This window comes from Mastomys coucha, unplaced genomic scaffold (assembly GCF_008632895.1).
Source record: "Mastomys coucha isolate ucsf_1 unplaced genomic scaffold, UCSF_Mcou_1 pScaffold22, whole genome shotgun sequence".
Lineage (NCBI taxonomy): Eukaryota > Metazoa > Chordata > Mammalia > Rodentia > Muridae > Mastomys > Mastomys coucha.
The window spans coordinates 74,242,321-74,254,830 of record NW_022196905.1 but is presented as its reverse complement, the minus strand read 5'-3'; the positions used below and the strand labels follow the sequence as shown (position 1 = coordinate 74,254,830).

General features: G+C 35.8%; 1 protein-coding gene across 25 annotated transcripts in view; it reads right to left on the bottom strand.

The window, feature by feature from the left end:
* Adgrl3 (adhesion G protein-coupled receptor L3) overlaps positions 1 to 12,510 on the bottom strand; it is a 485,843-nt gene that overhangs the window by 152,383 nt on the left and 320,950 nt on the right. For 22 of the 25 annotated variants that reach the window (XM_031342882.1, XM_031342858.1, XM_031342860.1 and 19 more), the window contains 2 exons: positions 6,299 to 6,484; positions 3,414 to 3,452 (listed from right to left, as the gene is read on the bottom strand). In XM_031342882.1, the coding sequence (XP_031198742.1) occupies positions 3,414 to 3,452; positions 6,299 to 6,484 (225 nt within the window). The remainder of the gene's footprint in view (positions 1 to 3,413; positions 3,453 to 6,298; positions 6,485 to 12,510) is intronic. The other 3 variants (XM_031342862.1, XM_031342873.1, XM_031342874.1) reach the window with 1 other exon arrangement.

Below are 12,510 nucleotides of genomic sequence, written 5' to 3'. Positions count from 1 at the left end.
TGGAAGACCTGATTTTATTGTGCTTTTGTTTTTGCACAGAATAAAAGCTAGGTATGGCGGCTTAAATGAAAATGTCACTATAGGCTCATAGGAAGTGGGACTATTAGGAGGTGTGGCTTGTTGAAGGAGGTGTGGCTTGTTAGAAGAGGTATGGCTTGTTCGAGTAGGTGTGGCTTGTTGGAGTAGGTGTGGCTTGTTGGAGTGGGTGTGACTTGTTGGAGTGGGTGTGGCTTGTTGGAGTGGGTGTGACTTGGAGTGGGTGTGGCTTGTTGGAGTAGGTGTGGCTTGTTGGAATGGGTGTGGCTTGTTGGAGGAATGTATCCCTGCTGAGGGGACTTTGAGGTTTCAGAAGTTCAAGCTAGGCCTAGTAGTTTACTCTTTCTTCCTGCTATCTGCTGATCTAGATATAAAACTTTCAGCTACAGCACCATGTCTGCCATAATACCACCGTAATTACCACTAGGAAGACAATGCATTACACTTCTAAACTGTAATTAAGGGTTTTCTTTTTACTGCAGTCATAGTGTCTCTTCACATCAATAAAACCCTAGCTAGGACACAATGAAACAAAAAAACATAAAAGATGGAATTTTAAAATTCATAAAAGGGACTCCTGCTCTTAAAATAATGAACTAAAAGTTAAATGGATTCAGGTAGTAAAACTTGTCCCTGGAAGAATCTTTTCCTAGGTATATGAGGCCAAATTTTATAAGAATCTAGAGTGGTAAACAATCATGTCAGACTGAATGCCAAAAGCCTTTCAAGTACATAGGGTGCCTGTTTCACTGATGGCACTGAGGATGCCCTGAACGCAGAAACAATGAGTAAGTTAAAACTCTTCCTCGCGAATATGTCACAGATGTTTTTTTACAGCATTTGACTGTTGAACTTCATAGACTTGCACTGTAAACTAACAAAATCAGAAGAAGCATCTTTCATTATTGAGCAGAGCATTTCCACACCACCAGTAGTTTCTGTTTGTATTTTGTCTCATCAGATATTTAGTCAATAGCTGAAACATTTATTCACAGTTAGTCAATTATAACACCAGGAAATCAGCCATGGAATAAACTGTGCTATTAATTTTCCACTGGAGATTCATGTTTGAATGACCATGCGTTTCATAGATTTAAATACCAGAAAGCTAATTATCCCAAAAGCCACATTAAAAGAATAGCATAGTTTACTATTGGAAACAGTCCTGCCAGGGCTGCAACATACTTCCCACCTTTCTGTAATGGAGTCCTTCCCTACCCATCATGCTAAGTGTCCCCAAGGATATTTTTCTAAAACCTTAAAATAAGCCTTAACATTTTCTTATTCACAAATATTCATCATTTCATAAAATAAATGTAAATACAAAACTAATCCCCATAATCTCCAATGTTCAAATTAGTTTTTTTTTTTTTTAACGATTCTCACCAAGTTCTCTTATTTTCCCCATGCTGATGCCTTCAGACTCACAATGCACCTCATAAGACAGGAATACTATTTATAACTATTGTGTTTTTATTTTTTAATAAAAACAAGTTTAAAATGACAAGACCAGGGATCAGAATAGTTTGCCCTATAATATGGCATCATGGCATTTGAGACATCCCCAGACATAAAAAGCTACTCACACTTTTCCAATCAATCTTTCTTCAAGGAAGCAGGTCACAAAATTGGGGGAAAAAATCTCCACGACCTTGTCCTGAAGCAAATTGTAGGTCTTAATTTAGAGAGACACCACCTCAATTCCAAAGAGAACCACAGGCCCAGAGATGTTGTGTTCCCCTCAGTTCACTGAGGTTACATGACATCACTTTGTCCAGGCACACTCTTCCTCAGTTGACCCACAGTTGACCCTCTCCTAATCACATCCAAGCACAAAAATATATACATTTCTCTGCCTCTCTGGGTTGACTTTCTCAACAGTTTCCACATCATTTAGAACTTATATTTAATAAATTACTCTTCCATATCTCTTGTTATGCGGTCAGATTTTTGCTAAAAGGTCCTTGGCCATTAGACTAGAGACAGTAAGGGAAAAACCTTTCCCTGCCTGGCAGATGAAAACATGCTGGGTAAGTCTGTATGTCAGAAATTTAACACTTCCAAAGTCCCCTGAGTGCCTGAGAAAACAAGAAAAATACCATATCTTGTCAAGGCAAGTTCTTTATTTCCCCAATATGATACTAACTAAAGAAAGATGAATAGAGTTGAACCCATCAATATTATCTACTGGATGCTAAAACCCTAGGGCAAAGATTTCTTTTGTATTGCTTGTTAACACTCTTGAGGAAATGATAGATTTCTTGTGTTTTTAAAATGTGTCAGGAAAAAATAATGGTGATCAAATTCAACAAACAAGTGTCTGACTAAGCAGAGACAGGTGTTTACTCATCACAATGACTATCTATGCTGTGCTTTTCATAATGTGAATGATTCTCCACTAAAGTCATCTGGCTTCTTTTCATATGATTTTTAGCTAAGTGGCTTTCTATTTATTAATAGAAAATCCCAGCTTTATGTTACCTGAAAAATTAGTAGATGTGAATATTCAGGTCATTGGAAAAGTACAAATGGACAAACTGATATCTAATATTTATATCAACCAAAGCTCTTAAGAGTCTAGGGAGACAAAGTCAATGTTTTTATATGTAATGGCGAACAAACTGTTAAAGTTTTGACTTTGTACAGCCAAATAAGATAGATGAGATAGATAGATAATAGCTAGGTAGGTAGGTAGATAGATAGATGATAGGTAGGTAGGTAGGTAGATAGATAGATAGATAGATAGATAGATAGATAGATGGATAGATAGATTTAAAAAAATAAAATAAAACAAACCCTCCCACCATCCCACACAAAACAGATAAAACAAAACCAGGGAGATATCTAGCTTGTTTGGGTATTACTCTCTTTCACACTAAACAACCCACTCTGTCTGGAAACTAATTTTGCATTAGAAAAGAACCTAGTCACAATCCTGTATGGATCTTCAGTACTATGTTGGAACAGAACTAAGATTATTTCAAATATCCTATATTGATTCTTGTCTTCTATGATTCTGACTGATAATTCTGAATGAATTGACAATCTACCATAAGTCAAATCTACCAAGTGACTCTGAAGGAATAGAGACTTAGGTGGTACACTAAACACAGCTCTGAGATGACAATGCTCATGCCTCAAGCTGCACCTTACCTTCGCTCTAGTCTATATTCCTCAGGCTTGACAGACTGAATGTGGAACCATGAGCTTTCTTCTTACCACAGACTCATTCTTTCCATTCCCACCCTGCATACACTCCCTGAAGTTCCTTTGCCTCAATATGACACATTATCATTTTTTTCTCAGATGCCCATACGTGTGATCACCAACAGAGACAATTCAACAACTTTACACATTTATAAAAACACAGAAAGTACCTGGACATAGGCTCTGCAAGAGCGCTCTCTTTTCTGAAGCTGAATCCATTAAGACAGCAGATTAAACACAGAATAGAAAAAACAAGTTAGTGACAGAAGAAAAATAAAAAGAAAACATCTACATAAACACCTTACTTTTTGATTCACTACTTTTATAGAAGAAAATGAAGGCTATGTAGCAGTAATACAGTGGCCAAAACCCTTTTTTTTATAGCAGCCCACCTAAACAACAGGTGGTAGAAAGCTATTGATAGAAAGAAACCTTTGAATAAATTTAGTAGAAATTAGTACAAATCAACAAACATTCATGTGAAATGATCCAGGTCACATCTGATTAGTTATTCATTTATGAGCCACTAGTGGAGACATAAGATGTTAAGTCAATTATGCAAAAAGTTTGGAACCCATTATATTAAAAAGAGATTATGCGTGGTTTTCAAGACAGCCTAGATGGTTGACCTGTGCTTATATTAAGTGTTCATTCATACCTTCAAAAATCCTATTATAAGGAAAATAGAAATGCCCACTCATTGTGACTATTTAAGCCTAGGGGATGAATACCAGAAGTCAGACAACTTCAGATTAACAGAATATGATCCATTTCCTGACTTGCTGCTGCTTTTATTTCTTACAGAATTCTGTTTGATGGTCTTGGCCAAAATAGAAAACATTTTAAAAACTGGTGGGGTAAGAAGCTTGATTTAATTTGTTCTGTTGACACAAGTTTGTATTCAGGCCCAAATATTTTCTCCCGATGCGCAAATGAATAATCAGTAAGCCTTCATTCATGCTGTTTAAATGAGTGGCCCAAATTTTTATTTCAGACTGTGAGGGTTCATCCTTTTTCCCCCCTGTTATTGGGTTTCCTTGGTTATTAGCCTTGAATTGCAAAATTAAATTCAGTTTTAGGGAGCAGTTCCTCTGACACTTTTGGGGTAACTAGTTACTACTGTACTAACTCTAATTCATTCTTCCCTCAGTGAAGGGGCAGTAACTGCTGAAGAAAGAAGTCAGGAATGAGAGCAAGGCTGTCATTCAGATCAATGACTCCCATCCCAGTAATGTAGGGCTCAGAGCCCTCCAGAATTTCAATGTGGGTACAATTGATTTGTACCTAGTTGACTTTGCAAATCTGATGGGCTATTCTGGGCCTCAGGGAAAGTAGGAACCACAGGAAATAAGAGCAAGCCAGCAAGCACGTGAGTAACCTTTGCCCTCCCATCTCCCTAGCCCTTCATGCAAATTAACATATGACAAACTGCATTACATAAACAATCGAGGAGAGCCAAATGGGAAACAAAAGAGAGCAGTAAGAAGCTTCAGGAATGGAAATTTGCCCATTATGTCGTTATTTGATATTCAGCCTAGGCAAGCTGATTAGCTGTAGCCAGTTAGAAGGTGACATTAATTGCCAGCTTTACCTGATAGCCTCAGACATCAACACCACTTTTTAAATAAAGTTACAAAGTACTGAAATAACAAATCATGTTATGGATATGAAACATTAATAAAAATCAGTACTCCCATCCCATTATGATAAGAATAGCTGGCAGCCATATTCATTAGTAGCATGAAGTCAGCTCCGGTCACATCATATTAAAGTCACAGCATGCCAGACTATATAGGCAGCTGTTGATTATCCCATCAGGGGCTTGGTTGTGTTTCTATCAGGACACAAGTCAAAAAAGAAACAAAGACGTCTCAAAACAAAAAACAAACCCTCCTTCTTGTTCAGCATGACAAAAAAACTGAATACATTATACCTAATAAACAAAGACTAAAACTGTATCTGATTACAAAAGGTGAATTTGCAGCAAGAGCTATCTCAGTTAAGATATCTGACTTTTTAATTTTGAATGGTTATTATATAAAAATATTTGTCAGTTTTAATGAGTGGCGACCTTTCCCCACCAAGACAGAATCACAGTTAGTAAAACACAAATCTACAACATCTTTATTGTTCATTTTTAAAAAAATTTTTATTCAAAGGGAGATGTTTTAAAAATAAATTTCTTAGAGGAACATGGTCAATTTTTTAAAGTTGGAGAGACTATGTTAATAGTCCAGGTCATAGAATTGTTATACTACTTGGGAGTATCTTCATTTGATGCTATTTAATACCAAGAGGTTAGTCTACTACTTAATATTTAGTTACATATTTAAGTGAAATTCTTTACAAAAAATTATGCAGCTTGTCTCTTGTGTTTTTAATTAATATAAGATATTTAGCAAATAAAATGTTTATCAAAGTACAAAAAATCAAAGCTATATTTCAAGTGCAACATATTTAAATTTGTGCATTTAAAATTAAAATTTACAAAAATAAAATACTCAGAATTTCATTGGTTATGATACAAAAATCTGAGTCATTTAAAAACTAAATGAAGCATGTATTAAAATCTAATTTCTTGTCCTAGCAGTACTTAAAGGTAGTATTAACTAGGTTAAATTTTCTCATTATAAAAATCCAATGGGGGAGGGATCAATGAATTTTAATATGCTTTTATTAATGTTTCCTAAATTTCCACTTTCTGATTAAACACTCATTAAGCAGTCTATTATTTTCAACCAGGAGTTTATAGGAAACAATAACCAGTAGCCTGGACCTACACAAATTTTGCTACAACTTAACATTAAAAAAAAACTGAGAAAGTACTAGCACAAGTTGAAAAGCAAACACAAAATGCGTATGATGAGACTGGCACATATTTCTCTAAATTAAAAGTCAAATAAGATCATAATGTAATTACAATGAGATAGTAAAGTCAATTGAATGTAAGGATTGGTTCGCTGTGAACAATGGAACTTGAAAGAAGACAAACTGAACAAGACTGCCTCACTGAGTTTTCTTGTAACTGAAAGACAGACACAGCTGAGGTTCTCACCTTGTTCAAGCTGCGGGCAGCGCTGTCTTTTCCCCCTGGTGTCAAATTCCGGAGCTGGACATCCAGGAGGCCAACCAGCTGGTCCATGGCACGAACTGAGTAGGTGATGTCCCCAGCGTTCAAATGATTTCTGGTCTGTTCTGCTAGCTCTCTGGCAATATTGGCAGCTGTTTCTCCAGATTTCAGCTATTATTTTTAAATAGAAATTTTTAAAAAGAAAGGAAAAAAAAATGTTTTCCATGAGTAGTTTCATTGGTCTCCTTGAACAATTTCTTTTGTACGTAAGTTAAAATTGTTGAGGCAAGAAACAGTTTTTAAATGCTACCGTTACCTCGGAGCACTCCGTTGTTTCCTGATAAGTCTCTTTTCTTCAAAGCCTCACTTTAAAGTCTTGTTGTTAAGGGGCTTTTTGTGGAAAATTCCCTCTAAAGATTATTTCTCACCTCAGTTAGTCATTTGGGTTGTTAAGTCTGAGGTGTGTCCTACTATTTTCTCTGTTGGTCTCTAAATTGGAGTTTGATGAGAGCTTCTTGTGGGTCCCTAATCTATATTATCAGAGGCTGTCCACGCTTCCTTCATGCCAAGATGAGCCCTTAGTGCACTGGGTGAGTACTAAGCAAATTCACCAGTTTCTAAGATCTTTGAAATGTACTCTCTGTAAAACCCATGCTTTCAACATGGTCATGATCCCTTTACAAAACATGTAAGTTTTCTCCTAACACATCAAGTAGCCAATTACTTGCTACTTTCTTTGTGTTTTTCCCTTTCTGAAACACACTGACTTTCTAAGTATATTCTTTTAAAAAATCATATGAGATCTAAAGATGTTAAAAAAAATTTCAGAACAATATTCTGTGCCCTCCTGAATATACTTAATAACCTTGAGACAAGAAAACATAAAACATAAAATTCACTCATTGAGAATGATGGGAGACACCAATAGAGACAGAAGAAGACCATGATGTGAATTTCCTGTTGATATCGTGGGGCCTTGCCAGCACCATATGCAATAATTCACATGAAGTTTCACATACTAGAACCAGGTCATGACACTAAGTCAACTCAGGACAAGAGAAGCACTGGAATGATCTACTGGTCACAGAACACACATCTCCTAGAAGTTATGGACAGAGCAAATAGACTTAAGAGCAAGGTCTGGGTTGAGGCATCCTGTGGAGAACAAGGGCCCATTTCCTACTTAGTTGTCTAACAGGAAGAGTGGTCCATTATCCCCCATGTCTACACTCACAGTACTTATGTTCTATCGCCTTCTCTAGCCCCCACCCTCTCTGTCTCCATCTTTCCTTCCTTTCTCTTTACATGGTCGTCTTTCTATTTTCATGTCTTATATAGAAATTCATCCCTAATCATATATGCACAAGCCACAGCAAAGAGACTTAGCAGATTGAATGTACATGCTTATGTACATGTGTGTATATATTCTATAGATGTGTGTAAGAGAGCACCAATTTGAGAGGGAGTGAGAGGGAACACTAGAGTGGTTTGAGCGGGCACCGAGAAGGGGGAAATAATATAAGCATATTTTAATCTAAAGTTTTAATAAGAAATAAAAGTTAATAATTTGAAAAAGAATGAAGTGAGAAATATCTTAAAAGGTAAATAATTATCACTTCCTGGCTCAAAATGTTCATTAGCCTTCTTTAAAAATTTATACAATTAAATTTCAATAATATTTTCAATTTCTAAAACAATATTACAACTCATTTGCACAATAAAGAAGAATATAATGAAAATCTTTCTCTATAGATTCAATTTTCCAGAGAGAGTCTTTGTGTATCTTTCTAAACTATAACATACTCCACTATTTAAATATATGTGCATCATTACTTAAATTTAGTTTTCTTATTCTGCTATATTATATAAGGCTGGCAAACAATAAAAAACCTTCTCCTTATAAACTATCTCCCAATGATTGTTTAGGATGACACAGCTAGTGATATAGAGACTACTCAGAGATGCTTCATGTGCACAGAAGGACCAAACAATCAAAAACAAAATGACAGTAAACACTAAATAAATAAATTGAGGTGATTGGGACATCTAGATAATTTACAACCACATTCAGACTCACAAACACATATGAAAAACCTAAAGTGAAATATGAAATGTAATAATAGCAAACATTGATAAGGTTATGAAAATGAATGTCACTCCTATCAACTGTATATAGCAAAATATTGATATTAAATCTTACAACAATTGGATATAAGAAATAATCTGAAGTTGTCAAAAATAAACATTCAAAGGCATCCAATTAAGCTTATAACTGAAATCAAAAGAAGTTATGACTTAATAAAACAAGTCAATTATAAATGTACAATGTCAACAATTTAAAGTTATGAAGGAAATAAATACTCTTGACATTAGTCTTTAAGATACACTGCTAGAAACATACTATTTATAAAACATTTCATACACACATATATATTACAATCTCTGTCTTTATGTACATATCTATATGAATATACTAAAATATACCAAAGTTTGACAATTCAGAAATAAAAGAAAAATCCTTATTGCTGATATTTAAATTTTAAAAAATATTATATATATAATCAGCATGTATATTAACTTATGAATATAAACATATATAATATATAAACATTATATCATATATTAACATAAAATATTAAAGTACTGCTATTGGTAAAGTTATTGCTAAAGTTAATCAGCATTTTGCAGAAATTATTACATAAAATTAACTGAAATAGAGTACACCAAGTATAATGTAATGGGTTCATGAATTTCTTTTAAATCTTTATATTCAAAATACCTGTTAATTTTCTTTGAAGTGTACAAGTATACACTTCCATATTATTATATCACTGGGTTTTAGAATAAAATTAAAAAAGGATTAAGGTTTGAGTATATAAATATTTAATTTTTTTGCATATAGTTGTGAAGCATTAAAACAAAAGATTATTAAGCCAAGGCTGATGATAAATGATCCTGCTGTTTATTTATGTACTGATAACAGAACAATGCAGTCATGGGAGCCACTGAATCACTAATGGGTTATCTTCAAAACAGTAACCATATTTAACTTTCAAGAAGTATTGGCTTAACGTGGGCGAGACAGGATGCACCTGTAATCCTAGCACTGGGGAAGTAGCATGGAACGGATCACTGAATGCTCCAGGAGCACAGGGGCTACACAGAGAAACCCTATTAAAACTAAAACAAACAAAAGGGTATACCCAGAGTTCTTTATGTAGAGAAGACAATTCCACTACACACATGTACATTGAGACTAAAAGCTATGAAAGTTGCGAGGAAAAAAAAAGGGTATATGTGTATGGTGGCGCATGCCTTTAATCCCAGCACTTGGGAGGCAAGCCTGGAGTTCGAGGCCAGCCTGGTCTACAGAGTAAATTCCAGGACACCCAGAGCCATACAGAGAAACCCTGTCTTGGGGGGTAGGGGGTGGGTGGGAAAGGTATATGCAAAAAAATTTAAATTAACTAAAAATTCCTATAAATATTCTGTCTCTGTGTCATTTGAGCCTTAAAACTGAATTAAAAAAAAATTACCCCTGAGAAACGAAAGATGGCTCATTTGCCTTTGAGCACCTTACCTGGTATTACTTGGGATCTTTATGTTAAGGTTTGAATGTGAAATGCCCATTAGCATGCGGTCCTCTACAGTTGGTCCATCTTGGGACACTGAAGTACCATTAGGACATGTTCCTTGATGGGATTATTGGGTTATTGGTGAAGGCACTGATGTTTGAAAACTCAGTCCTGGTACCTGCTTACTCTGCTTTCTGCTTGCTCGAGCTTACCACCATGAAAACATCTGCCCACCATCATTCTTTCCCCACGACAGTGGAGCCTACTCCCAACCTGACTTTCTTCCCATAAGTTCTTTATTGTTAGGTCATAGCAACGTAACTTAGTGGCACAATTTGGAGGTGATGTAACTACAAGGTAGGGTAAGGGTAGAGGGAAGAAGTCACTGGAAGTGTGCCTAGAAAGGGTACATCCTGCTATGGCTTCCCCTTGTTGCTTCTTGGCTACTGGGAGCAAGATGAGCATCTCCTCCACATGTTCCTGCTGCCCTAATGGTCAGCTTCAACAAGGGACCAGAGCCCTGATATCATCACACTCTGGACAGAGACTTCTTAACCCATGGGCATATATAAATCTCTGCTCCTTTAGGTTGATTTTTGTCTGATATTTTATCACCATGACGAAGCTGACTAAATACATACATTGGTTACCAGCCACTCCACCCTGAGTTAAGAAGCACACTGGTTGGGTAGTTTCCTCTTTTCTATTCTTGGACCACTGACAGAGGCTTTATTTCTTTCCCTAGACTTTCTATAGGGCACTGACTGGTTCCCAAGACAAGCTTCCTGAGCCTAGTCTGGTAAAAATTTCTGCTTAGTATGAATGTCATGTGCACATGAATACTTAAAGCTAGTTCTTAATTTTTTAGGTAGAAAAATATGTCTAACTCTATTAATTTGTTTACTTATCTCTGTATCTATCATCTATCTATTATCAATTGATGTGTCTACCATTTTTATAACATGAGTACATCATTTGAGCAATAGCTCATTTAACCTATATTCACACTTGCTCTTTAATCAGCACATTAATCAGTGCATTATTTAATGGGTGGAGGGACTGTATCAGAAAGCCTCCTTCTGCCTGAGTCCTTAGTTTCCCACTGAACTTCACCCTTTGCCCTATGATTTAGATTTCTGTGCCACTGTGTTAAGATCTGTGAATATAGTAGTGAAGAACATGATTATTTGTTTAAATGTCTTAATTACTACCAGCAGAGTTATTAAAAACCTATCTCTACACATCCTTAGTTTTATTGGCTGGAATGTAGGAACCATGTGAAGTAGAATGATTGGTAGGAATTTTACCTGGAATGTGTGAGGTTACAAAATAATTTAGAAAATGCTTCTCTGAGGACAATTTAGTTTGAAACACAGTGGAAAGGAAGAGATTAGAAATAGAGGCAGATGCTGGTTTCCAGGCAGAAGGATTAGTCAGTAGGAAAGAAGAGTTGAAAGCCCTAAGGCTAGCTGTACTTAGGGTACTGTAGCTAGAGTTTAGACCGCTGGAGAAGTAAGCTCTAAGTAAAACAAACAAACAAACAAACAAACAAAAACAACAACAACAAAAACAGCACCTGTTCCTGAAAAGGTTGACAAAATGGGAAGGTACTATCCAGATTTGCACTTAGATGCTAATAACTCAAAAACGAATCAAAAGTGAAACGAAGGAGCCAGAGGTGACCCAGGTAGGGGGTGGTCTTCCAGTGTGGTAGGGGTTGGTCTTCCAGTGTGGGGAGGGAGAACTGGCTGAAGAGGAGTTTTCACACTTTCCCGGTCTCAGTTAGTACCCATAGAATGTGGAGTCACAAGGGATGTGCTCCTCCCAGCCTCTGCTTTACATAATTGCATGGGGACACCATTGACTGGGTTTTCCCACTGTCCGCACAATCTGAGCTCAGTTTTATGACCATGTTTTCCTGGTGGCCTTCTCTGCTCAGGTTCTCTTCACTGGTATCTGAAAGATTGCTCTGATAACCTTAGTTTTCTCTCTTATTATTGTGACTTACCATAATATAATTCTGTATTAAAATGCATGCATATTTTTAATCTGCTTCAAGTTTTTGTTTTGCAGAGGCATGTTTGAAATAAACCCTTTCCTCACTTAAAACAGTGATTAAAATGCCTCTTAGGTATTTTTTATTAACTATTAATAAAGTTATTTCATATATATGTACACACACACATATATATATACATATACATACATACATACATACATACATACATACATACTGAGAAACTTCATGAGTTTTATAAGATTAGCAAACTAGTGCCGGTATTGATGTGGTAGGATTATACCCAGGACTTAATCAGTGCAGAGGAAGCTAGTTGCTATTGCTTAGCATTATAGTTATGAACAAAGAGATAATGTGTTGATACACAGTACCCTTTTAAACTTTGACACAAGCAAAAACAATTTTTAATTAAAATTTAAATCAACTTTGAGATTTTTATGAGCTTTATCAACCATTGGTAAGGAGTAAAAATATACGTAGAAATTACTTACTACATTACTATGTAGGTACTGTTTCTTTGAGGGCTCTAAGTATTCTAATGTATACCTGACCCAAGTGAATATACGAACAAAATATATGTATGTAAGAAATGGAAGTAAATTAAG